This window comes from Misgurnus anguillicaudatus, chromosome 4 (assembly GCF_027580225.2).
Source record: "Misgurnus anguillicaudatus chromosome 4, ASM2758022v2, whole genome shotgun sequence".
Taxonomy (NCBI): Eukaryota; Metazoa; Chordata; class Actinopteri; order Cypriniformes; family Cobitidae; genus Misgurnus; species Misgurnus anguillicaudatus.
Genome location: NC_073340.2, coordinates 16069172 through 16092744, shown reverse-complemented (window position 1 = coordinate 16092744; position 23573 = coordinate 16069172). Strand labels below are relative to the sequence as shown.

Genomic DNA, 23573 nt, shown 5'->3' with positions numbered 1-23573 from the left:
TCTGGATCTCTCTTCCAAGAAAATGGACTATTCCTTTAAGGTTCCTTTGAAACTAAAAAGTTTTTCTATGGCATCACTGTGAAGATTTTTTTTAATAAAAAAAAAATGCTGGGTTATTTTCAACCCAGTGTTAGGTCAAAAATGGACAAACCCAGCCTGCTGGGTTGAAATCTATCCTATGCTGGGTTGTTTCAACCAAAATGCTGGGTTGTTTAACCCATTGTCGAGTCAAATACTGTATAAACCATTTTTTAGGTTAATTTAACCAAAGGCTGGTTTTGTCCCCTTTGGACCAACACTATAAGTTGGAAACAACCCAGCCTTTTAAGAGTGTTACGTAAACATAAACCCAGCTTACACAGAGTGCGTAAACCTGCATTAATGTTGTCTCCCATCCAATTACTCTTGCGTCATGATATTTATATCTGTCACTCAATCAACAGAAATAAACACATCAGCCAGATCAACTCAATTATTACATTTTATCCAATGATGGGTAAATATTGGACAGAAAACATGTTAAATAAACCTATGCTAGGTTGTTTCAACTCATGGTCGAGTTAACAACAACCAAATATTTACCCAGCACTGAGTGTAATTACTTCCATGCAAAATATTAAAAATCAAATTCATGACTATTACAGTCGACAGCAGACTGCCAGGACAATTAACAGTCACCACTTTTATCTTTATGTCTTACTCCAGTTGAACAACAACAAACAACGATTCGGGAGGCAGAGAGGTCTATGTTTTCATTACACCATATGCAAGAATATTCTAATTAAGGTAGGGGGGGGGATATCAAGATCGAACCCAGCTGACAGGCACCCACTGTGGCTCCCTCTCAAGTCGTTCCAGGATATTCCTCAGCTCCACACAGGCACTGGCAGAGTCCTCCTTTATTAGGACCCTGTCCACTAGATGGCCGTATTGTTGGTCCATCTGTTTGGCTGACTGCCTCATATCCTGTAGGTCTTCATCCTTTTCATAACGGAAGAAAACCTTTATTTTGTATGTGTGTGTACAATTTTGAATAAAATGTTAAAATAGCAGATTTAAAGAAATATTAATAAATTGTGTCCTACTGTGATGTGTCCATTATCAGCCCTTCCTGGTGATGTAGTACGGTGCTGGTGGGTCTCAGGTACATGAGGCTTTACAAAGATCACATAGGGCTTAAACTCTGCCGTACGAAGAATTTTCAGGGCCTGGAAATCATGCAATTAAAGATCTTATGAGCATCACAAATGACAGCCTCTTAACTATCATGAGAACATCAGAGGTACCATCAACTCTCAGTATAAGAAAAATTGTACAGAGGAAAGTTAATAACTGTCTAAAGAGAAATAACAGAAGTGTAAAATTCACCTCAGGTTGAACATCTACCAGACACACTTTATTTCTCGCCAGGACACTCCGTATCGCCTCTAGACTCGTCCCATATTGGTTGTTCTTATATTCACCATATTCAATAAACCTATTAGATTGGACGTCAGCCTCAAAGGCCTGTTTGGATATGAAGTGATATTCTACACCCTCCTTCTCATGGCTTTTCCTGGGTCTTGTTGTGTCTGTTGAAAAGAGTTAAATATTATACCATTTAAGTATACTAACTTTCCAGTTTTGTGAATAAGCTGTAAATAAATGTTACACTGTTACTATTTAACTTTTTTTTGAAACACTTCCTATTTATTAATTTTTTCCACATTTTTTAATAGTAAACATCATGTTATATTTTAGCATCTTCAAAGTAACCACCCAACTCCTAAAATTGGCAAAATTATCCCTGAGATGCTTTTTAAAACAGTACTGAAGGAATTTTTATTTATTCTGGGTAGTTATTTGCTACTTTTTCTTTATTATTTTGTACAGGTCATCCGTTTTATCTGCATACATTGCGGGTCCCCTTACATGAAAGACCTACCACTAAACTTAATATTTTGTCCTAATTTGCACCAATTGAAACAAAAGAAAACAAAAGCAAGGCATCCCTGGTCTCTTGGACCAAAAGATAAAAAGAACTTACGTGGTACAGCAACGCCATACCGTTGAGGATTCTCAGCAATCATCTTCTGCTTCAGCTCATTGATCCGAGCACCAAGAGACCCTGCAGGAGAAGAAGAAAGAAGAGCTAGCGTACATAAATAAAGCTAAAGATCTGATTATAAAGGCAAACAAAATATAACTTTGATTGCATTGAAGTCCCTTCGAGCTTACCTATAAGCACCACAAGTCTTGGTTTATCATGAGGTCTCATCTGATATAAAGTCACCTCTTCATATATGAGAAACTCAGTCTCTTCGGACTCCACCGTTTGAGACTCTGTGGTCGAACCCTGACAATCCTTGCGGCTCAGCCTGAAACTTCTCCTGAGTCCAGCTGTGAAAGATTTGACGATATAGATGAGCATGGGAACACAAAATACAGCAGATTTGACAGAACCACATGTAAGCAAAGATCACACAAGAAAAACAAGGGTGGGAATTTAATGAAGCATCCTCAAAAGACATTTTTTTTTTAGAAAAGAAATGCTTTAGCCGTTTTAACCCATGGTTGGGTAAAATATGGACAAACCCAACTGATGGGTTTGAATTGACCTATGATGGGTTGTTTCAACCCATGGTTGGGTAAAATATGGACATTTTCTAATTGAAACCATTCTAATTTAAGGGTTTGTCCATATTTTACCCAACCATGAGTTGAAAAAATAATAATAGTCCTTTATGTAACATCTCAAGAGTGATTAGCAGCACACTGTAAACGTCACTGTACATCTACCGAATAGTAATATGCAATAGGTAAAGCAGCAATGGATCTGTTCACCTTACAAATATGAAAGAAATGTGGTACCTGAGTAAAATTCCCAGGAAAAGGCTTGGCCACAGGAGGGTGCCACCACCTTACACTTTGGAGAAACTACAACTAATGTTAGACCATCACACATCCGACATTATTCTACAGAACCCATCGCAAGCGATTAGCCATGCCAAAGCCTACATTAGCCATTTGCCTGATGCAACAGTCCCCTGTTCACACCGCTTTACACTTAATAAGCCTCACAAACATTACACAGCATTAGTCTGCCAAAGTCTCTCTCTAGCAAACGGCACACATTAACCAAAAACTCGCACAAAGAAGACGGCCTAAGCCAGCAGCCGAGCACTGACCGATGACCGGGTGACAATAAAGCGTCTCACACAACAATGCATCATCCAGATCCACAGCCACGTGAAGAGGCTTTTAGCGTGTGGAGGTGCATGCTCTCACCTATGTGGTGTCCAGTTCCACTGCCCTCACTATCACAGTCTTCTGGTGGGTGGGCGGAGGGGTGATTTGGGGCAGGGAGAACAGAAGAGTAGCAAGGAGGAGAAAATCAGTGGGGTGGAGTTTTTATAGGTTTCTTAGCAGGGGTCAGAATTATTGGAGAGGGCAGAAGGACCACAATGGCAAAAAAGGCAGCAAGTGCGGAGCGCACATAGAGCAAAAAATAATGCAACTGCTCTCTTCAAATATTCACAAGGTCTTTATAAAGGCAGCCCAAAAACAGTAAGAGTTTTGTTAATTGGCTAGCCACGATTTTAAGATGGCGACCCAGCATGTAATTGCACTCCAAAAATGGCTTGGTTATTTTTGACCCATAATGGGTAAATATTGGACAGAACACATGCTGGGTTAAAAATGACCCAATGTTGGGTTGTTGTTATGCAATCATGGGGTATAATAACCCAGCAGTTGGGATAAAACAACCCAGCATTGGGTTACTTCTAACCCAGCAGTGTGTTCTGTCCAATAAATAACCCAACATGGCTCAAAAATAACCGAGCCAATTTAGAGTGTGTATTGGGTCAATTCCAGTATGATCAAAAATGAAGAGAAAATGTTTAAAAAGAGCTACTTTTCAATTTTTTTATTTAAAATATGCTTGCTTATTCTAGTGGACAAAAGTATGCAAATAGCTAAGTTTGGTCAAAACCACTTACCTTTTTCACCAGTCTGATCATCTGGGGTAAGCAGAATGAGGAAACAAACACAACAGCACACGCATCACTAGCTACTGCACTGTAAAAAATGATCCAATCAATAAGTCATGACGGCACATGTTTTTACATTACATTAACTCCTGAAAATAAAGAAAAGGAAAAGTTCACCCCCAAAATAAAGATTATCCCAGTTTTATTAGTCTTCTGGGGTAAAGCGATGGGTTTAGTAAGGACACACTACGGCTGTTCGCATGTTCACAAGAGGTCAGGGTGGATGCTGACCTCTGACCCAACCATACTAAAACGCATCGCTCCACTTTAGAAAATATTTAATGACTGTATGGATTAGGTTTTGATGGATGGATGTGCTTTTTGGAGCTTTCTGTAAAAAAATTTGCAATTTAATTTTTAAGTACACTCTTAGAACGAACAACACATTAGTCCGCCCATCTCTGTGTTATTATTGAAACAACACATTCTGTGTTACGTTTAACACAACTTGTGTTATATTTTAACATAAAATCAACACACAATGACACAAAATGTGTTAAAAGCACACACAATGTGTTAAAAGCTTAACACACAAAGATGTGTAAAAAATGAACACATCCTTTCTAAGAGTGTATACTCAACTTGGATTTAGAAGTCTTTTCAACTTTGATTTTTGTATCTATAGTGAGAAGTTGCTCTAAATTAACTCTTTCCTCGCCATTGACGAGTTATCTCGTCAATTAAGAGAAAACATTTCCCTGCCAATTACGCTTTCCTGGCGAGTTTTTACGGTAATCTGTAATTGCGCTATTATCCACAATTTATAAAAAACTGAAGCAAAAACAAATTTAACAACATTTTAAACTCTGTGTGCATGTTTTTATCATTGTTCTGAATATGATCTCTAACAAAATTCCCTTACAAAAATGCAATTATTTCAGCTTTTTGCTCAAAATTTAGTATTTTTGAAGAAACCTAGCTTTATTTAAGAAGTTATAAAAAGAGGAAAAAAATGAAGGTAGAATGACACACCAAACTTTCATTTGATATATTTGTATGTATATATTTATAGATTTTTTTTTTCCTGAAAGGCATTTTGTAAAACTTTTGTGAAAATCACAAAAAATGCTGGGGGACAACTTTAAAAAAAAAGCTGGCAGGGAATGAGTTAATAAAGTTGAAATAAGTTAATTTAACTTTATAAGTAAAAGCAACTCATCAAGATAAGAAATCTTGCAAATCATAATAAAAATTACTTGTAAATCCAAATTGATTATACTTTAAAATTGAATTGCAATCTAATGTCATTATAAAGCTGAAAAGAGCCAGAATATTAGTTTTTAACTCTTTCCCCACCAGCGTTTTTTTTTTAAGTTGCCAGCCACCGCCAGCATTTTTCATGATTTTCACAAAAGGTTATTACCTCTCAAATATGGGTAGGTTTCTTCAAAAATATCAAATTTTGAGCAAAAAGCTGAGATAATTCTATTTTTGTGAAGGACTTTTGATAGAGATCAGATTCAGAACGATCCTCAAAATATACACGGACATACAGCTGTTTGCCCTAGGGTGATACTTTCGGTTTTATAAGTTACCGAAGAGCGCCACCATCTTATTGCGGTATTGCAGAAAGACGGAAATACTCGTCATTGGCAGGGAAGTGTTTTCTCTAAATTGACGAGTTAACTTGTCAATGGCGGGGAAGAGTTAATAGAACTTTGACTGTGTTTGGCTGAAGTCAAATACAACTGGGATGATTTGAGAGTAAAATTATTTTCAATTTGGTGTAAACTATCCCTTTAAGCAATTTAAACTTTTTTATAGATGACAGCAATGAAAATAAGTTGAAATGATTCGAACAGCCAATAAGATTGTACTTAAATATAGTGTAGCAGTAGCTTACTTACATGGTGCTGCTCTAGGAGATTTTGGGCTCTGGTACGTTCCTGTTTTGATCCTATATAACAGTCGTCTTCAAATTTAAGAGGTGCAGACAAAGATTGTTAAAATAAACACCTTTCCAAAATATCTTCCAAAATCTCTGACATGATGTGACCTAGAAACTGGACACATCTTAACTAGACACATCTCTGTGTTATTATTGGAACAACACAATTTGTGTTGTCGCTTTTATTTATTTGAACACAAAATCAACACAAAATGTGTTAAGTAACATAACACAAAAATGTGTAAAATATTAACACATCCTTTCTTAGAGTGTAATTGTTGATGACAAGGTTAAAATGATCTTTGCGTTGTGTACCTCTCCTGGAACTGTTTTGAGGGAATAAGTCCAGCACGCAGGTTGCTATCTCCCACTCGTTTGGCCTGCCACCATGTTGGGTCATCCTGAGTGACCACCTGCAGGATGTCCCCACGCTGGAAGGGAAGCCCGGCCTCTTGACAGGGCGTGGCTTTGTCTTCAAATGGTGTGTAATCAAACAGGGCTCTTAAATAGACCTTGGTACAGAAATATAAAAAGACAAATTTAATTGCTTTACATCTCTTAAGTTCAAGTTTAGAACCCTAATAGTTAGACAAATCCAACTATTGGTTTAAATTAACCTAAAATGTAAATATTCTGCGCCAACCATGGTTTAAACAACACTTTTTTGGAGTGTAGCTTTATTTGATTCAAATTATAATTTATTCTGTAATAGTTTGTACATTTAAACCTATTATTTATCATTGGTAAGTGGACCTTTTATTCTGTAAATGCCTCCTTAATAGGACATTCCTCTATTGCATCGTAAAAAAAAAAGAGTAAATTAATGTAAATTAATGAACATGTACACTGAGAACAGGGATCCATTCACCTTACTTTCCTTGAATCTGTCCTCCTCCTTTATGGCAGGGATTATCTTCAGAGTGATCGAGCCTTGAGACTGAGACTGCAACCCAGCGAAAAATATTTACATCAAGGCCACTTAATCACAGAAATGCATTTTTGCTTTTAGATAGGAATGACTCAGCTTTTGTAAAGTAAGTGAAACAAATCGTCCACACACCAGAATCTGGCTGATTTCCTCGGGACGTTTGTGGATGATTAGATTTCCATTGACTTCCCTGAGCTCATCTCCAACATGCACCAAACCTGAAGGAGCATTCAGGCAACATTAGTCACACCGCATTCAAAATACAACAGTCAACAGTCTAATGAAATTGCAGCACCCTATTGTTCTTAAAGGAGTTATTATTTAATAATGTAATTATATGCATTTTAAAGGGCACATACTGTATTATGGCATTTTTAGAAAATGTAATATAAGTCTCAGGTGTGCCTAGAAAGTCTCTGTGAAGTTTCAGCTCAACATACCTTACAGATCTGCAGGATCTCTTAAACCTAAATAAAATTAAAGTAAAATCGAAAATGACCTGTATTGCAGTGTGTTATGTAGCTGTCAATCAATGTAAATAATATGCAAAGTAGTTGAACGAAAAAGTGCACGATTTATAAAGTTATTGGCTTCTAAAGTAGGGAGTCGACTCTGAATCGCTGAAACGAGTCGTCATATGGATTGAATCTCCTGCCTGTCTTTATCTACCTAGATACGAACACTTTGCATAATAATCCCCGCCTACAGCTTTGCCCGGGAGAAACGAAAACTATGACCTGCCCACAGACACTTCAGCTAGTTAGTGTGTTAACATCATATCACGCTGTGTTTTCAGTTTGTTTTGTTTTCACTACCACTGAATGAAGATATGACGAATCAGTGGTTAAAATAACTTTTTCATGGAGAAAAGATACCCATATGGTTCAGTACCCACTTTATTTGGAACAACACGCGTCTCCTAACCACAACCTGTAAGTTACATACTGGCTTAAATGTGTGTAAAATGTTAGTGTCTGTCGTCTTCTTTATTGCTTGGATTAATGATGAATGATGTGTATTGATGTCGATAATGTCCTCTCAGTAAATCATGTTAGCACTAGGTCAATACATGTTGCACTATTGTTGGTCCACAGATCTGTGGTCTGTGCGGAGACTGTGTCAGTTGACCAATCAGAGCAGAGTAGACTACTGAAAGTTGGGGTTTAGGCAGACTGAGTTGTTGAAAGGCTTCACACGAATCTTTTGGGGATCTCTGAGAAATGGGGTAATTTTAAATTTATATTTTGAGAAAATTACAGTTTTTGTGACCTTGCATGCATTTAAACCTGTTGTCGCGGACTTATAAACAGTGATAGGACGCTTAAATTTGCATCTAACTGGCTCTTTAAATCCTAATTTCTAATTTTAAAGAAATTAATCTTTTTATTTCATTCTGCTCAAAAACGCTCAAGATGTGTTTAGTGCCAAGAGAGGTCACACTAAACACAGACGATGCCTAAGGGCCGATTCACACCGGCTGCATGGCGTGTGCGTCTCAGTTGTGTGGTGTGTCCGTTTTTATTTAGGCTCCCATGTTAGCAGGTTCGACGGTTCACACCGCCTGCATGACACGCACGACTCAGGAGCGGCTCGAGCCGCGCCGAAAACGCGTGCGGGCCGACGCCTATTTTTCCCGCCATACGCAAGCGTCTTGGAAGCGTTTCCAGGCAAAATATATGTCACCTATAGCAACAGCAGCGCGTCAGCGCCGCGTCAGGCACGCTTCTGGTACAGACACAGAAAATGTGATGCAGCCGCCACGCAACTGACACGCAACAGATACGCCACGCCGCCGGTGTGAATCGGCCCTAAAGAAGACATTTAGTCCTGAAAATGTAATATATATATATATATATATTTGTACATATTAATACATTGAAAAATAAATGTGGATGGACATATAAAAACATCTAAAACAACAAGTCTGGTGGTGGTGACTTTTGCACAGTACTGTATCTGATTCCTGTGAATACAGTCCAATACAATAGCATGTTTAGCTTTATTGCTGCAAAGTGCTAACAAACACATTTGGAAAAGCACTTTTGGGTCAAATTAACCAGTCAGTTGGTAGCCATAGGCATGGCTTTATCAATGTGATGTCACATTAACAAGAGAATCAAAACAGCATGTCTAATGAGACTGCTTTGGTTTAATGGGGATTAAAAAAGAAATAGAAGGATGATTTTTTTTATTGTACTGGTTTTTGTGTTCACACACTGCCAACACATGATTACCAACATAAGACGTTGAGGTAAAAGTTAAAAGAATGATTTATCATTTTAGAACATCTTTGTATTTTAGTATGTTTCCCGTTTGCTTAAATGAAAGCTTGCACTTGGGCATAGACATTTGAGTCCCAAAATAGTTTATATTCAGGTTTAAATTTAAACAAAAAGGGGCGGTTTCCTGGACAGGGATTAGCTTAATCCAGGACTAGGCCTTAGTTTAATTAGGAAAAATAACTAGTTTTAACAAACATGTCTTACTAAAAACATTACCTGTGTGCATTTTGAGGCAAAACAAAGGGCACTGATGCATTTTAAGATATAAGTGCAAGTTGTTTTCAGTTTGGACAGCTCTTAAAAATGTTTTAGTCTAGGACTAGTCTAATCCCTGTCCGGGAAACCACCCCAAAAAGTTTAGGATGGTTCCTACGGTGGCAGATCAGTGCAAAACAAAACAACAAATCCAAAATAAAAACAACAATTTAAAAACACAAAGGCAAGTCGGTAACACTTTACAATAAGGAACAAATTAATTAACACTATTAGTTCATAAAATAAGTGATGATGGAATTAATCGACAATTGCATATTTGATTGATAACAATTCATATATGAACTAATATATTAGTCAGACTCTTCGTTGGTTGCTGGTGGGGCAGTCATTGATGAGTAGCTAGTGAATGGCTTGGATAATCATTAGTAATACATTAATTCAGTATTATCTGTGCATTGTTAAGCATGAATTCATGATTATTAGTGCACCCTTATTGTAAAGTGTTACCGGCAAGTCTATAAACAAAATGCCAAAATAAGTCAGAAAATAATTAACAAGTGAGAAAGTCTGACTTGTTATTTCATCATTGAATTTGTCTTTAAATTGTTGTTTTTATTTTGGATTTGTTGTTTTGTTTTGCACTTCTCAGCCACTGTAGGTCACATATTTGTGTTGGCGATCAAGATTAATAGATAGACAAACAGACAGACAGACACTAAGTGTTATGCATTACAACATTATACACAATCCTACGCAAGCACATCAAATCATATTCTCTCTATAGCAACCATTAAATCCTGGTCTGTATATTTGTAGTGTAATCTGTAATCCCACAGCAAAGCATAATCTGAAGGATTTAAATCAATATTTTGGTTGTGATAAAAAATCTGTTGTCTGGATTAAATATCAACAACATAACGATTTTGCTGTGACTTCTGTCTTGCTTTCTTTTCAACATTTAACTTTTAACATGTGATATTACCCATCATCTTCTTAAACGTTTCACTTCTCTGGCTGTGTCATCACAGATTATGTTACACTATCTGTCATTATATTACAATATGTCATGCAGAAAGAGGGAGGAACCAGGTTGTCTGTCACTTACCACTGCGGTCTGCAGCCCCACCCCTCATGATTCTAGCAACCACCACCGCTCCAGTAACCTCATCCCTACGGATGGTCGCCCCCTTAAAAGACAAAAACTACAGTAAAGTACACCATCTTTATCATAATTAACTACAGGAAATGAATGTATGTCTTTGTGACAGTCCCCATTTTTTAACCAATCAGAAAAATCTGTGAGATAAATTCAGATTGGCTGATATTTCTTTAGACAGTCAAAGCAGCACTACAGCACCTTTCAAACATCATCATGAACTGCACATGTAACATCTGACGCAGAGCTTATACTTGTATGTCTTGTGATGAAACTCACAAGTGGCTCCTTGTTCTTCACCAAACGCACAATCTTCACAGATTCTTCCTCTAATTCATCATCCAGATCATCTGGAAGAGGTGGGAGAACAGGATCAAAGTTCTTCTGGGCCACAGTGTCATGTACTGTTAGCACTGCCTAATGGGTCGTGAGAGACAATGAAGAAAAATCACAACAACACATTAATAAGCTCCATTAGTGCTGTGAAAAACATTGACATATGTGTAAAATAGTGGTAGAGAATAATGCATTACTGCTTTGAGAGAGAAAGCAAATAAACAAAGTGTAAAAAGGACTCGGCCTTAGTTTTAGCATCTTTTATAAACATGCCTTAGAAAAAACGTTACTGGTGTGTATCTCGAGACAAATCATAGGCACTGGCATATTTCAGATCTAAGTTATTTAAGGCTCTGTAGCCTTAAGCATTGTCTGTGAAACTGGGGGCAGGCTTTTTATGACTAAACAGAAATGATTGTGTTTTGGCATTAAAAGTGATATTAAATGTGTTTTCAGTTTTCACATCACAAAACAATTTGATATTAACCACACCAACCCAGTATCACGAAATGATGTACCTATAGGTACATAATTTTGTGAGTCTTTTCCATGACACTGACACGTTTTTCCGCCTTTTTTCTGTTTACGTGTCACTGTCACGTATTTGTTACTCAACTGTTTTGTCTAACTTTCTTACCATTGTCGCTTTGGTTTAGGGTTAGATTTACATAAAATGACATCCTTACCCAAACCCAACTCTAACCCTAATTCCAGGCGACAATGGTTTAAAAATAATAAAATAAAAAAGAGTAATCATGAAAAAAAGGTTGAAACCAATACTTAAAGGTGCAGTGTGTAATTTTTAGAATGATCAGAAATGCAAAATAATATACAAAACTAAAATATCAGGGGTGTATAAAGACCTTTCATAATGAATCGTTATGTGTTTATTGCCTTAGAATGAGACATTTTATCTACATACACAGAGGGTCCCCTTACATGGAAGCCACCATTTGTGCAGCCATGTTTCTACAGAAGCCCTTAACGGACAAACGTTTTTACTAAGTTGTCTCCAACGATGACATGTTTGTCCGGTGGCGGCTAATGTGTTTCAAAAGCAAGAGGTGAGCAGTGGACTGAGCCTTTGGTTGCAATTCGCAACCTCACCACTAGATGCCACTAAAATTTACACACTGCACCTTTCAAGTGACATCCTAACCCAAACACCAAATCTAACCCTAAAGCGTCAATGGTTTGAAAATAGGACAAACCAGTTGAGTAACAAATACATGACAGTGACACGTAAACAGAAGTAAAAAAGGCGGAAAAAACGTGTCAGTGTCATGGAAAACACTCACAAAATTACGTGATTACAGGTACATAATTTCAAGATACAGGGTTTACCACAGACAATTTTAAATTATTTAAAAAAATCCCCAAGTAAATAAAATAAGTTATCAAAATCTTAAAGAAACAGGCAGGATTCTGGGGGCGTGTCCACTGTCTGCCCTGAAACCACTCGAGGGAAAGCTGATATCTCTCTTAACTTTTAAATACCTCTACAATCTGAATCAAAGCTCATGATTTTGTTAGGGGTGGGGCCATGCGTGGTGGCTCCAGTATAGAGACAGAGCGCAGTTATGCTAATTTGAAAACCACGCCCACTGTCTCCATTGACTTTGTATTGCGAGAGGCCGCTTATAACAAAAAAACAGAACAATGCCTAAAAGCCGCTGTGTGACAGGCGCACAGCCAACAAGCCAAAAAACCAAGAAACACACTTTTCTAAGCTGTCGAGCCGCAAAACCCAGCCTTTAAGGAGAAAAAAGTGGATCACCGACTATGTTTCCCTCTAGTGGGCGCAGTTCTACTAATAGTAGTACTATGAAAAAGTTGCCTGTTTTCCACTTTTGTGCCCTCAAACGCTCGCTTTTGGGGGTCGACAGCTTATAAAAGTTTACCCCTGGATCCCTTGGCCCGCCAGCCGCACACCCCGTCACACAGCAGATTTCAGGAACCACTCTGTTCTCTGTTATGAAATGACAAGGTGGCTGCCTCTCGCAATACAAAGTCAACGGAGACGGATGGATTGTTTTCCCCCCAGTGGGCGCGGTCCTCAGGTCATGACACGGTGCGCCCCGTCCATGTCATCGAGCCACCATTTTAGCCAAATATTTTTTTACGGTGAAACTCAATGCAGTACTACATAGTTCACAGTCTTTGTAATGTGTTTACAATTTTTTGTGTTACGTCAGATAGATTAAGGGTTAGGATAAGTGGCCAGCACTGATTTTTAATAAAACATTTCTAGGAAAAAATGAACTAATGAACCAAATAATGAACTAGAAATTAATCCAAATATGTAATAGTTTGAGCATTTAATGCGTTCTGTCACAGGACATGCAGAAACCAATGAGATGTATTCAACCAAGGATAGGAAATCATATACATCTGACAAAAATGGTCCTAGCTGTCACTCTTTCAAAAAGTAGGCCTACGTCTTTGGACCTAAAAGGTTTATACACTGTAAGCAGAATATTGGTACTAAAGAGTGCATATTAGTACCTCAAATGTAAATATTAAACTATTCCTTTAATATAAGACTGGGTGATGTTAATTTCTACAAACACTGTTTAATTTTTAAAGCCTCTTCAGCTGGTTAGAACCTGGTGGTTTTACAATATAAGGATAAGTACAGAAATTGGTGTGTGTCTGTGTGAGTTTGAACCTTCACATGTGGAGCAGTCAGAAGGGTTAATAACTCTCTCTCATCTTCATCCAGTGGTCCATTCTGTAGCTCCTCTGCAACCTGTCAATCCAAACCATGAGATCACACAGTGTACTGTAGTCACAACAATATTTTGCAGTATCAGTACAGCAAGAACATCCAAAACAATCTTTCATAATCATAAATCTGGCACCATTGTGGTGGGAAAGGTCACTTACATCCTCTGCTAAACAGGAGGCGCTGTGGAACACCGGGGTCGGGCTTTGCAGCTGATATTGCCTCAGTCGCTCATGGATCTGGAGAAACAGTCAGTACATTAGAATTGTTAATTACAAAGATATTAGAGATGATATAGCTTATGTTTGGAATCTTAAAGGTGCAGTGTGTAATTTTTAGAAAGATCTCTTGACAGAAATGCAAAATAATAAACAAAACTATATTATCAGGGGTGTACAAAGACCTTTCATAATTAACCGTTATGTGTTTATTGCCTTAGAATGAGACGTTTTTATCTACATACACCGAGGGTCCCCCTACATGGAAGTCGGCATTTTGGGCTGCCATGTTTCTACAGAAGCCCTTAACGGACAAACTTTTTTTACTAAGTTGTCTCCGACAGTGACCTGTTTGTCCGGTGGTGGCTACAGTAGCTTCTTTATGTGTTTCAAAAGCAGTGGACTGAGCCGTTGGTTGCAATTCACAACCTCACCACTAGATGCCGCTAAAATTTACACACTGCACCTTTAATTTACTTAACTACAATAGTATACAATTTATATTTTTTATTTATTTTATATATATTTATCTATTTTCAATTAATGTTAAAAACCATGAATCACACTTAAAACAGAAAACGTATGGATTATTTTCTTTGGGGAGAAAGTGTATGAAAATCATTGGTGTTTATTTATTTGCAGCTCTTATCATGTGAGAGAAATAGTGACCATCTAAATGTTGTGTATCCCCCTGTACAATTTTACTCGCACCATGTGTTCCAGGAATGAATTCTGTTCCCCTGTTTTCCCCATTCTCATAACAAACATATTAACCCCACCCCTAAGCACACTGTACGTGCTAAACAGGGGAACAAACTTCATTTTAGAAGTTATAAAAGGATGACTAGAAATGAGAGCCTGAGGGCGTTCCCAATATTGCTTGTTTTTGTGTCTATAATTTTTTGCTGTAATTACTTTCATTTTTCATCGCACTAGAAATAGAAAGTCAAGTGCATTAGGTTTATAGTATTCTTGCAATGTGTTAATTGTATGCTGAACATTTCTGCATGTCCAATGAATCATCAGCAAACCACAAATCCTTTAGCAGGGTTAAAATCCATTCCCCACAATTCTGCAGATTTTCCCAAAAAATCAACGCAGTCCACATTCGCAGAGAAAACCCACAATAAGGTACAAACGTTGTCAACAGGTTGATACCTTTTCAAAAAGTGCATGTTGGTGCCTCAAAGGTATATACTTGAACCAAAACACAGTTTTGATTACGAAATTATGTACATAAAGTCACGTAATTTTTGATTCTTTTTCGTGAAACTGTCAAGAATTTCCACGTTTTTTTTTTTGTGATCGTATCACGAATTTCTGTTTGTGTCATTGTCATGTATTGGTTACTCAACTGCTTTTTCCTATTTTCAAACCATTGCCGCTTCGGTTTAGGGTTAGATTTGACGTTTCATTTTAATGGACTTTAATGGATACCAACACTTAACACTTAACTCAACACGTAACAGTTTTTTTCAACAGAGTTTCAAAGGACTATAAACAATCCCAAACGAGGCATAAGGGTCTTATCTAGCGAAACGATTGTCATTTTTGACAAGAAAAAGAAGAAATATGCACTTTTGGACCACAGCTTTTCGTCTAGTTCTGGTCCAGCGCGACCTAACGTAAATGCGTAGTGACGTAGGGAGGTCACGTGTTACATATATAAAACGCACATTTGCCGACCATTGTAAACAATAAACTGACACAAAGACATTAATTAGTATCAGTTGACATACAACAATGTAGGAACGGTCCTCTTTCAACACACTTGTTAACACTGGGGCGGAGTTTCGCGTTCGTCTTCTGTGACCTCTTGACGTCATGAGGTATTGCGTGGGGTCACCTGGCGCATCACGACCAGATCTAGACGAGAAGTTGTGCTTTAAAAGTGTATATTTGTTATTTTTCTTGTCAAAAATGTCAATCGTTTTGCTAGATAAGACACTTATACCTCGTTTGGGATTGTTTATAGTCCTCTGAAACTCCGTTGAAAAAAACTGTTACGTGTTAAGTGTTGGTGTCTATTAAAGTCCATTAAAATGAGAAAAATCCTGCAATGTTTTCCTCAAAAAACATAATTTCTTCTCGACTGAACAAAGGAAGACATCAACATTTTGGATGACATGGTGGTAAGTAAATTATCTGGATTTTTCTTTTAAGCAAATGGAATATTCCTTTAAGTATTGGTTTATAAAAAAAAATTTATTTATTTATTTAGTTATTAAAACCCTAAACGGAAGCGACAATGGTAAGAAAATAGAACAAAACAGTTGAGTAACCAATACGTGATAATTACACGAAAACATAATTTGTGATACGGTCACGAAAAAGATTTTTTTTTTTACATGACTATATACATAATTTCAAAATGGTACATTTTAGGACCGTTTGTACCTTTTTCTGAAAGTGAATGGGCCTGATCATCAGAAATGTTTGTATATTTTTGCAGAAAGTTTGGATATTGTGCATAGTATACATAAGTAAACATTAGTAATTAAACATTGCCATCGTGGATTACACACTTTCATTAAATAGCTAAGGCTCCTCTCACTGAAGACCTCCCTGAGAAAGCCCACGTCCTCCTTATGATTCGCTTCTGGATGAAGCTGAGAAGTGAGGAGTGCAAGCATCTCATGTAAACCTGCAGCAAACAACGAGGATAAGCAATAGTGTATATAACAATGAGGTTGTAGAAAGACAATCAAAAGGATTTATAGCATCACACCTGCTGTATGAATTACCCACCTGTGACAGGTGACAGAACAGGCATGGCTGCTCATGAGAGAGTCAGAGATACAGGAAAAAATAATCTCCTTTTCTTATAGTTCACTCAGAATGCAGGCTCGTCAGAAAAAACATATCCACAAATCCTAGGAAAACAACAAAATGAAGTCAACTTTAGGAAGTCTGAATTAAGTTAATTTGGGGAAATTCTGCTGGGTTATTTTTAACCCAATGCTGGGTAAATAAATATTAGACACATTTTGGGTTAATAAATAAACCTATGCTGGGTCTTTTCAATGCATTGCTTTTATACTTGTAACCCAACATGTGTTCTGTCCAATACTTACCCAGCATTGGGTTTAAAATAACCCAGCAGAATTGGTAAGTACTAAAATTGATATGTTTTATGCCCATATGATTACTTAATTGAAATAACACTACGGTTTAATAATGGGGTTCAACGCCAAATGTTATTAAAAGATAAAGTTATTAAAGATAATAGTCATTCAAGCATTTAATTACATATAAATCATCAGTATGAAATACAATCTCAACAGCAGCAAAACATCTGTCTTTAGAAGGATATACTGTATAACTTCTGGTGATCTGCACCCGATCCGAGTAAATTAGTGAAGTAAGTAGAAATATGATCACTTCACCTCCTGAAAGAGTCCAGTGGAAAATAATCCCATGGCAACAACAATCAATACTGTACTTTGTCACATGTTTTTATGCAGAGAGATCAAAATCACGGCACACAGCTATTTATAAATTGCTCTGCACTTGTTTAAGTACTTATTTATTCAAGTCTGAAATGGATGCTTTTACAGTAGGGTGTAAACAATGGCGATAATGCAATGCACAAATCCTGGATTCCTTTAATAACTGTAAAATACATTTAGGAATATAGTTTTAAAGACCAAAATACCTTATGAAATATTTTACTACAGCCAATAAGTGAGAAAAATCCCAGATCACATGTATTTCTCCTAGACATCAATATGATTAAATGGAGAGCAAACAGAAACTCCCAAAAACCTAAGAAGACATCTCAATAATGCCACACTGAGATTTGTTTACAATTCACAGTCAATATTATTAAAGTTTTTAGTATGAACTCAAACATTTCTTTTAAAATTCACACAATATTATTTTAACTCTTTTCACTGTAAAAAAGTTGGCTCAACTTAAATATATTAGTTGACACAGCCATTTTTACACAACTAGGGTGGCCATTCGTGCCGGTTCCGCCGGACACGTCCCGGACATGTTTTTGGGTTCGTTCTCCGGGAAGTCGCGTTAGTCAACCGCATACATCATCAAGGTTTAATATTTCGGGTTTAATTTCAGAAAAGCAACCGTTACATTTCAAGGTAAGAATGAAACTACAATGATTGTATGTCTTAAAAGAAATAAATCTTATTTTTCTAATGTATTTTAACTGAAATGTGATTACGTATGCGGTAGAGCAACGCGCCTTCCGGAGACCGAACCCGAAAACATGTTCGGGAGGTGTCCGGCGGAACTGGCACGAATGGCCACCCTATACACAATGTATTTAGGTTAACTGATATTTTTAAGTTGAACCGACAAAACTTTTTAACAGTGATTTCACAGCTCCATACTTTTAATGCATTTTAAAAATTGTCTCATTTGTTTATATTTTTATTTCTCCTAAGCAATCTTAGGATAAACATCTGAGACTAAACTGATAATTAAATGAAACACAGCTGAAATTTCATCAAATGTCTTATGCACTGTAAAAAAATGTTGCTGTCTTAAATTTTTTGTTTAACCAACTCAGATTTAGTCATCTTAACTTACTATTATTTATTTTGACTAGAGATGAGTTATAACTTAAAAAATATGTATGTGTACACTTTTATTTTATAAGTTATATCAACTTATCTCTTGTGGGGTGTCATTCAAATTGAGCACATCTTGTATCAGACCAGATGAAGCCTTCCCAGGACTTTTCATTTTCTGAAAGCAGTTTAATCTGCCAGATTCTCTCAAAAGCCCCAGAAGAATCTCTGTCTCTGATTATGACGTACATGAAGAGATTACACTGGATTGTGTCTCTTTTCATCTCATGCTGGAGATGCACTGGGAGGATTCTCACCACACATATGTTCAGATCAGCCTTTCTAACACTGCTACTTTGCAGCCCTGCTTTCCTTTTTGAAATGGCATCTCATCACCTACACAAGGAAGCGAAATATAGTTCAGCAGTTTATGATCACATTAAGGATTTCTGAATTTAATTGCTGAAATTGATGAAAAAATGATGTATAAATGCTACAGTTACAGGCAGAGTTCACCCAAATATAAAAATTCAGATTTTTGTGTGTCTTGTGACTAATTGTCATACTGTACCTCATGTATGCATCCTTCATCACAAGACACAAGAGCAAAAAAGTTTCGATGTGATGTCATATCTGAATTTGATGTTTTATGGTACGCAACGTATTGATCACTACATATCATACTGTTTTGCTTCAGAAGACAAATACACTAGTCAACATTTAAAGTGGATCAGAAAGTTTCCATGTAAAAATGACTTACAGCTCCCCCATGTGGTTGAAAAGCGCAACAGTGCCTGGTATCAGACACTCTTCTGCAGGCAGGGGGAGGGGCGGGGCTGTGTGCTCTACCCTCCACCACCACTTTCAGAGTGTGCTTGTAGCAGCTAGGAGGCTGCTCAGGTTGCAGCAACAGTACAATTTGTCCAGTTAAAAGTTGTTCTATCACTGAAATAATTTTAGAGACATTATTTAAAGGTAAAAAACTACATAGTGGTCCAAAGACAACTTTTATAAGAAGTTTAGATCCCCTTCAAATGTTGACTATATATTAACCCCATATAAGAAGATAATACAATATGGAATTTATCATGTTATAAATCATACTCTTGAAAGTTATAACTGTTATAAATGTATTTGTGTTATGTGACATGGTGACCACAATGTATTGTAACTGTTGTTATAATTATTTATTACACGATACAATACATTATAAGGTTGTTTATAAGTCATTATGCCTGCATTATGTGTTAAGAATGCCCTTATAAATCATTATAAATACAGGCTTCATAGAAAGTGTTACCAATTTGTTATATAATTTACTGTAAGTTTTTTAAATATTCATTTTTTATATTTTATTTAAATACTTTTTGTTATTACTTAAGTTATGTTCCTGTACAGTTTTTTTCTAATGTTTGGCTAAATGATTATCATCATTATATCGTGAACTAATTAGTTTGGTATAATCATGTGTCCATCCATTTTAGTATGTGTTATACAGAAGTAATTATCAGCATATTTTATGGCATGTAGGTTGGTAAATTAACATCATATCAGTTATTTTCAACCCAGCATGAAACTCATTTTTAAAGGATGTTTTGCTTAAGCAGTATAGTTTAATGTTACACATTTGTTTAGTTTTTGTTCAAACACAATAATATTGACATAAGCAACTCCTTGACATAACTTAATCTTTTTTTTTAATACTCTACTCAGTTAAGAAGCCTACTGTAACTGCTTGCCTAATTAATTTGTGTTAGGACAACAACATCATTTTCATTTACTAACTAAAACCATGCAGAGGATTGAGGTCCCGTGCTTTGCTCTCATGACAAATGAACACAGTAAATGTTAAACTAGGTATTTAATTGTGTGTTTTAAGCCAGATGAAAGTTAAGAGAACATGTTATTGTTTGTTATTCTGTAATGTTGAAATCCAGAAGTTTTCTGTTGTGTATAAGTTTTTTGGGGGTTATCATAGTGGTGAAGTGCAAGTGTTTCATAGGTTCAGGGTGAGAATGTTTATATCATTTTGGCATGTATGCAGCTTTACTTAATGAATAAATCATGTGCAAATACTCATGAATTAAACTCACTGGTGCTTCCTGTCAGCATTATTCATTATGATAAAAATAAAGAAATGTTAATTTTTTTAATTGTCTAACAAAAGCAAATAAAGTTAGTTGGAGCAACACAAATAAACTTAAAGGGGCTATTGCATGAAAATGTTAGCATTGCCACTTTGTAGGTGTGAGCAAAAATAGGTCATTGAAATTTGGCTTTCATTATGATGTCATAAGGATATCTTATTAGAATAATACCGCCCCCTTAATGTGCACTATCCAACCACAGCACTGCTATTTAGTGCAGCGAGAAAGAGAGAGAAAAGAAGGACTTGACAGCACAATTGAGTTTGAATCACAACAAACCACCATCATTGTGATCAGTGTTTGCACTTCATCCGCTCATTTGCATTTTAAAAAACACACCCAAAACGACACATTTTTGCTCAAACCTACAAAGTGGCAATGCTAACATTTTCATGCTATGACCCCTTTAAACAAAATAAGTGGAGTGAACTTAATTTTTACTTGTAAATACAATTCCCACAGCTTGTGTTTAGATAAATCAATTAAATTGTGTGGAAATAGATTTGTGGAAACCAACAAGCTATTTTTTAGTAGATGAACCCAACTGATTGTGTTGTAATATAACTACAGATGTACCAATATATAGGGCAATAATCGGTTGGAAAAAAAATTCACACTATTTCCCAATAATTTAAAAATCGGCTATATCAATCAAAAGAGAACAGGAAAATGTCTGGGTTGATTTACCCCAATGGCTGGGTTTGTCTGTGTTTGACCCAATGCTGGGTTGAAAATAACACAGCATTTTTTTAACTCTTTCGCTGCCATTGACGAGATATCTCGTCAATCAAGAGAAAACGCTTCCCTGCCAATGACGAGTATTTCCGTCTTTCCGCAATACCGCTATTATCCACCAGGTGGCGCAACTTTTGAAACCCGGAAGTGTTGCCCTAAGGCAAGCGGCTGCATGTCCGTGTCTGTTTTAAAGATCGCTCTGAATGGGATCTCTATGAAAAGTCCGTCACAAAAATGGAATTATCTCTGCTTTTTGCTCAAAATGTGGTGTTTTTGCAGAAACCTACCCATATTCAAAAGCTGATTACAAAAGAACTACTGAAGGTAGGATGAAACTTTCTTTTGTTTGAAAGCAGAGGGTCTGTTCTTTCATTTGGTATATTGTATGTTTGTATATTTAAAGAAAAACATTTTCTGGAAGGCACTAAACTTTTGTGAAAATCATGAAAAACGCTGGCGCTGGCTGGCAACTTTTTTTTTAAATGCTGGCGGCGAAAGAGTTAAAGTGCATGCACCAAAAGGACATCCACTGCATAGTATCACGAAATTACGTACCTACAGTCACCCAATTTTTTTACTCCTTTCCGCGACACTGTCGCGTTTTTACATGACCGCATCACAAATTTTTTGCTTACGTGTCATTGTCACGTATTGCTTGTTTTATCCTATTTTCTTACCATTGTCGCTCTGGTTTAGGGTTAGATTTACCTAAAAAGACATCCTTACCCAAAACCAACTCAAACCCTAATGCCAGGCGACAATGGTTTAAAAATCATAAAATATAAAAAAATAATCAGAAAAAAATAGTATAAACATTGAAAGTGACATCCAAATACAAACACCAAATCTAACCCTAAAACGCAACGACAATGGTTTGAAAATAGGAAAAAAACAGTTGAGTAACCAATACGTGACAATGACACGTAAACCGAAATGCGTGATACGGTCACGTAAAAACGTGGAAAAACGTGACAGTGTCACGGAAAAGAACCAAAAATCTACATGACCAAGGCACATAATTTCGTGAAATATGGTTGTAATGCCTAAAAACTTTTAAACCAAAAGTTTCATTGTAAAATGTCAATTTCAGTAGCATGCAATCTGAAAATGTTGGACGAGCTTTGCCTGACCTTTCACCATTCACTGATATTCTCTTTAAAACAGAGGGTCTTTCGCACAGTCCTTGCCCTTACAGACTGACTCGTGTGTGGCTGAAAATGCGCCCCGGTGGGAGACAAGGTCATTCTGCCACCCTTCTGCCACCATCTGTCCTCTTCACTATTAAGCACCAATATTAGTAAAAAACAGCTCTGTTTTTTGTGCATGTACATACTATAGATGCTTAGATGGATACAAGCATAGACATCAAATGAAATCTCTTTGAAGCAGATTATTGTACAACATCAGCAGCCGTTACTGAGCACTATGCGATAGCCAAATGCATTCAGATTCAGATAAACAGACACATCAACTTGTCACCAATACCAACCACAATATATGTATCTGAGTCATTGGTTGACAATTTGTCACAGTGCATCAATGCATGTGCTTATCAAAATGGGGATTTTCAATTGATACATGCTGTTTTTAGACTGAACTAATGCTTTTTTAATCCCCTAACCCTCACAGATACATCTTTGCATTGTAACATTGTTTATCACATCATGTAGTATTCGTAAACCGTTGGCTGACATTCATGTCATAACACAGGTGCATCACAAGAACCTCTAAGAAAGCAGAAGCTCATGTTGAAAAAGAAAGTAACTCTAAAATACGACATCACTACATCTACATCTCTCAATCCATATGCCTTATCACTGTAACTAAGGTGAACCTGAGGAATGTTAATACTGTAGATACCCAGCATCTCTACCTCATTCCAGCAGACGTGCATCCCAGTCTCCCCCAAAACTGTCCGTCACTGAATGTGGCCAGCAAAAAAATGCATTAACTGGATGCTGAGATCCTTTTAAGTCCCGAATCCATCCCCCTGCTGTTCATTCTGTCTGCTGAGCGGATTATAAATCCAGCCATGCAAATGGGAGGATCTCTTACCTTCACTATGTGTGTGAGAGAGAGTATTTCCTCTTACATGGAGAAACCCTGGGCATCTCTGTAGCAATTCCTGCTACACTGATCCTCGATTCTCTGTTAGTATGTTTCATTTGTTCACTCCCTTCCCCCCTCCCTCTCTGTCTATCTCTCTCTCTCTCTCTCTCCACACACAATCTTCAGCCCTCCCTCAATCTCTTGCTCGATCACCATCCCCCATTGTTCCTCTTCCTCACTCTCTCCTCTAATGATGCTTGCTGTGATACGGCAAGAGCTGATAGGTAGCAGTTGTCAGATATGTCTGCTGTGCAATGGCTTTCTTAACCA

At 36.9% G+C, this 23573-nt stretch overlaps 1 protein-coding gene across 7 annotated transcripts; it reads right to left on the bottom strand.

Annotated features, from left to right (window-relative positions):
• Positions 1 to 23395, bottom strand: mpp3b (MAGUK p55 scaffold protein 3b). Of its 7 annotated transcripts, none has more exons than XM_073866778.1 (20): positions 23250 to 23383; positions 18562 to 18708; positions 16529 to 16653; positions 16306 to 16424; positions 13724 to 13801; positions 13506 to 13586; positions 10781 to 10918; positions 10451 to 10532; positions 6980 to 7065; positions 6788 to 6862; positions 6235 to 6431; positions 5879 to 5943; positions 3981 to 4001; positions 3268 to 3309; positions 2851 to 2916; positions 2218 to 2379; positions 2027 to 2107; positions 1369 to 1571; positions 1086 to 1208; positions 1 to 981 (listed from the first exon to the last, which is right to left on the bottom strand). In XM_073866778.1, the coding sequence occupies exons 3-20, from the start codon at positions 16551 to 16553 to the stop codon at positions 802 to 804; spliced, it is 1824 nt and encodes a 607-aa protein (XP_073722879.1). In that variant the 5' UTR covers positions 16554 to 16653; positions 18562 to 18708; positions 23250 to 23383; the 3' UTR covers positions 1 to 801. The 7 variants fall into 7 exon arrangements, with proteins under 7 accessions (XP_073722879.1, XP_073722881.1, XP_073722882.1 ...); XM_073866780.1 differs by lacking the exon at positions 23250 to 23383 and adding an exon at positions 23068 to 23233; XM_073866781.1 differs by lacking the exon at positions 23250 to 23383 and adding an exon at positions 23068 to 23233 and having other exon boundaries at positions 18630 to 18708.
• Between the last annotated feature and the right edge of the window lie 178 nt (positions 23396 to 23573).